Consider the following 4106-nt stretch of genomic DNA (forward strand, 5'->3'; position numbering starts at 1 on the left):
CAGTGTGAGAAACATTTTTCGGTATTCCAGCGGCGGCAGCAGGCTACCCGCCTTCAGTTGCGATTGTGCAATAAGGCAGACACATATTCTTTTCTTTGCAGCTTCCAATTCCTAAATGTTCATTCATTGAATTCATTAATTTTAATTCATTCAAATGGTGAAATGGGACTGATGTGTATTTTGGGATTAATCTTAACCCAAGTGGATGAGATGAGGATCACATAAAAATTTGGGTTATAGCTTCAAGCAAAAAAAATGACGGTATAGTGACCTTCTTTATGATCTTGACGCGTAACCCACATTTGATGTTATTAACCCTACAGCGCACTGTGTTCCACATATGGCACATACCAATACAATGCCCCAATATAGAATATGAGTACACACAGCGCCATCTACTATCTAGTAGCGGGACAAGAACCTATTGAAGTGCTTATAATAGTACAGTTATTTACAAAATGATGGTTCTGATGAAAAAAATGTTTTTTATTTCAAGTAAGTTTCCGGTTTGTTAAAAGTGAACGACGGTCAGATAACTTATTTCAGAAAAGTGGTAAAATTTGAAATTTTAGCTTCAAAACGATTAGAGAAGGTAAGTTTATGTTTCTATTTGTTGTAAAAAATGTTTTCTCCTAGAAAAATTCATATAGTACATGAATTCACCATATTTTTGTATGTGCCAGATATGGCACACTGTGCAATAAGTGTATCAAATTATACGGTTTATTTGCAGATGAAGCCTAACAAACGTCTTGATTCTACAGTTATTGACCACAATCTTGAGGTGCCGTCTGGTAGCGAAGATGAATTGGAACTGTCCAATGGGGATAGCGATGACGACATGAACAAAATTCAGGATCTGGTGGTGGGAGAATTTGAAGTGCCTTCTGGAATACTGCAAAATGATCCAAACAGCATACCCAGTCGTCAGCCTAGTAATACCAGCTATTCGTCACAGCCAAGTACTTCTGGTGTCGTAAACTCTCGATCCAGGCGGACATCATCACGAGCTCACCCACTACCCAATCCATCTTCAGTTCCACCAGCTCAACCGACCGTGAATGTGAGACGAATGAAACGGAGGTATATATGGAAAAAGACGGAGTTTCAACCGCCCGTTACTACATTTACAGGCGACGACATACTGGAGGAACCGTACATGGGTTTTGAGACACCATTACAATATTTTTTGTATTTTTTCGATGATGATTTGTTGGAACACATTGCTGAGGAATCTACCAAATATAGCATTCAGAAGGATCCCTCAAAACCTCTTTTGGTCTCGAAGACAGATACCAAAAAGTTTTTAGGTATCTGTCTCCTGTTAGGACTGGTCCCACAACCAAATATTCGTATGTTTTGGGATTCAGACTTAGGTTTACCCATTATCACTGAGACCATGACCTTGACTGATTTCGAGAAAATACGGAGTGTCATTCACTTCAATGACAACCAAAATTTTATACCGAGGGATCAACTTGGACATGACAGACTTTTCCGAATTCGACCCATATTGGAGGCACTAAAAAAGAAATGCCAAGCTGTTCCAAAGAGAGAAACCCTTTCGGTCGATGAGCAAATGTGCGCCACAAAAGCTTGCAACTTTCTTCGCCAATACCTTCCCAACAAACCTCATAAATGGGGTTACAAGTTGTTGGTACTATGCGATGATAAAGGTTTTGCATATAACTTTGAAGTTTATTCCGGCACTGAAAACGCCGATCAATTTAGGCTTCCTGATGAACCTGATTTAGGTGCTAGTAGCAATATTGTTGTACGTTTGTGTCGTTGTGTTCCCAGGAATAAGAATTACAAAGTCTTCTTTGACAATTATTATACTTCACCTGAATTGGTATCCTACTTGGCTAAGATTGGAATTCATTCCTTAGGCACCGTCAACAAAGGTCGTTTAGGAAGTAATTTGCAACTGCCATCTCAAAAACAGTTATCGGATGCCAATAAGACCCGTGGATACTCAGAAGAATGGGTCACTACTGTAGACGGGGTACCAGTGACAACAGTTATGTGGCTAGATAGCAAACCTGTGATTTTATTATCTTCTTTCGTCGGTGAGCAGCCTAAAGACAAAGTAAGACGTTTTGATAAAAAACGTAAACATTACATAGATGTCGATGCCCCAAACGTAATTCCACATTACAACCGACATATGGGTGGAGTGGATTTATTAGACTCCTTTATCGGAAAACATAAAATAAAAATGCGTACAAGAAAGTGGTATATGCGAATCTTCTACCACTTAATTGATGTGATGCTAATAAACAGCTGGCTTTTGTATAAAAGAGTAGAGTCGCTGAGACACAACACTAAACTGATGAAGCTTCGTGAATTTCGACTGGAGGTAGCTAAATCACTGTGCTTATCTGGAGCATCTATGACAAGAAAGAGAGGACGACCAACATCATACATATCAGATATGCTTGACGAAAGAAAGAAAAAGAAGCCAAAAGCCAACATACCACCTAAAGATGTTAGGATCGACGGAATTGACCATTTTCCTTGCTGGTCAAATGATAGACAGCGGTGTAAGTTACCAGCTTGTAAAGGTAAATCCTTTGTTTCCTGTCAAAAATGCAAGGTTGCACTTTGTCTGAATAAGGACAAGAACTGTTTTTTAGCATTCCACAAATAAAGTTCTTTTTTTCTAATATAAAAACTGGTTGATTATATTTTTCTTATAAACAGACTCAGTATAGACTTTGAAACATTCATTTTCCTTAATAAATTATCCGCAATTACTACATTGTTTTATTACTAAATATATATCCTACTAAGTAAATATCGGTAAGGTAATGCATGGTGTGACATATGTGGGACATACTTAAAAAAAAAAATTTCTAAGTTTATGTTGAATTGTGATTTTTTAAATTATTTTTCCTAAAAATAAAAACACATTTACTACCACATATATTTTTTTGGAAGGAAAATAAAAAATCATGCACTGTAGGGTTAAAAGTTTTTTTTTATTTGGCTTTGATCAATTGCGAACATTTTAATACTTAAATGGTGGTATACTGTCACAATGCTGTCAATAATTAATGTGACCATATATTTTATTAAACAAAACCGAATAGAAACTGAATAATGTGAGTAAAATCCCAGCTAAGTAATTTTTGGTGGGGTGATTGATGGAAAAGGAATTTCAATGAAACAACAACAGCGTTTGTCGTTTTATTGACTTTGAATCCGTTTTTTTTTTCTTTGAAGGGAAAAGTCAGTTTTTTGACGTTTTAATGACAAAAACTTAATTTAATGCTTTTTAAGTAAATAAGTCTTGTGAGCTTTAAAGTGTTAACAAACGTAATAATTTGCAAACCATTCAATCAATTTCCGAGTATGCAAATGCGGTACCACTGTGTCACCGCAAGTTAAAGTGATGCAAGTGTGCACAGGGGCTAAAGCATCTTGCACATAAGCTTGAGTTTTCTTTCACATGAGGTTTATTTCTAGACAGTGGCGAATTGTCAATTTATAATATTACCCTTTTCAACAACAAGAGTGTTATAATATTGAAGTTAAATTTAGCGCCAACTATTTTTTCGATGCAGTGTGGATGGTATGTGGAACGCGAATAGAGTTTGACAGTTCGTAGCAACCCCACTGCAATTCGTTACTACCAAATTGTTTTTATAAATTGTTTAGGGAACAAAATACAAATTTTATTATCCTATCATAAGTGTCAATTGGTTTTTATAGTTTAAATGTTTTTTTGCTTGAAATTGACTTTTCGAAATGTGTAAAATCACGTTTTTTCGTCCATTTTTTCATTCGTTGCTCGCTCTCATGCTCATGGCCAAAGTAGTATTCACATGAATTACAAAATGTGAGTTTATATACGTTGGAAGACATATTTCCACATAAATTCTTAACAAAACGATAGCAATATAGTTTCTATTTGATGTATTATGCATACTTGAACTTTTCAATGTCATATATTAATAAATTTAAGAAAATAAATTTATTCGTCGCGAAAAAAATTGTTGTTGATACGAACTGTCAAACGTTATTCGCGTTCCACATTATCCACATTCGCAACGAATGAAATAATCGCGCGTACTTAACCTAAAAAATCATTCTTGTTTTGTTTT

General features: G+C 35.7%; 1 protein-coding gene across 1 annotated transcript; it reads left to right on the forward strand.

Moving 5' to 3' along the window:
• The first annotated feature begins 685 nt into the window (after positions 1-685).
• On the forward strand, positions 686-2714 carry LOC129945289 (piggyBac transposable element-derived protein 3-like). The gene is made up of 2 exons (XM_056054945.1): positions 686-2543; positions 2704-2714. The coding sequence occupies exons 1-2, from the start codon at positions 686-688 to the stop codon at positions 2712-2714; spliced, it is 1869 nt and encodes a 622-aa protein (XP_055910920.1).
• The last annotated feature ends 1392 nt before the right edge of the window (positions 2715-4106 follow it).

The sequence above is a fragment of the Eupeodes corollae genome, chromosome 2 (genome assembly GCF_945859685.1).
Source record: "Eupeodes corollae chromosome 2, idEupCoro1.1, whole genome shotgun sequence".
Classification (NCBI taxonomy): Eukaryota; Metazoa; Arthropoda; class Insecta; order Diptera; family Syrphidae; genus Eupeodes; species Eupeodes corollae.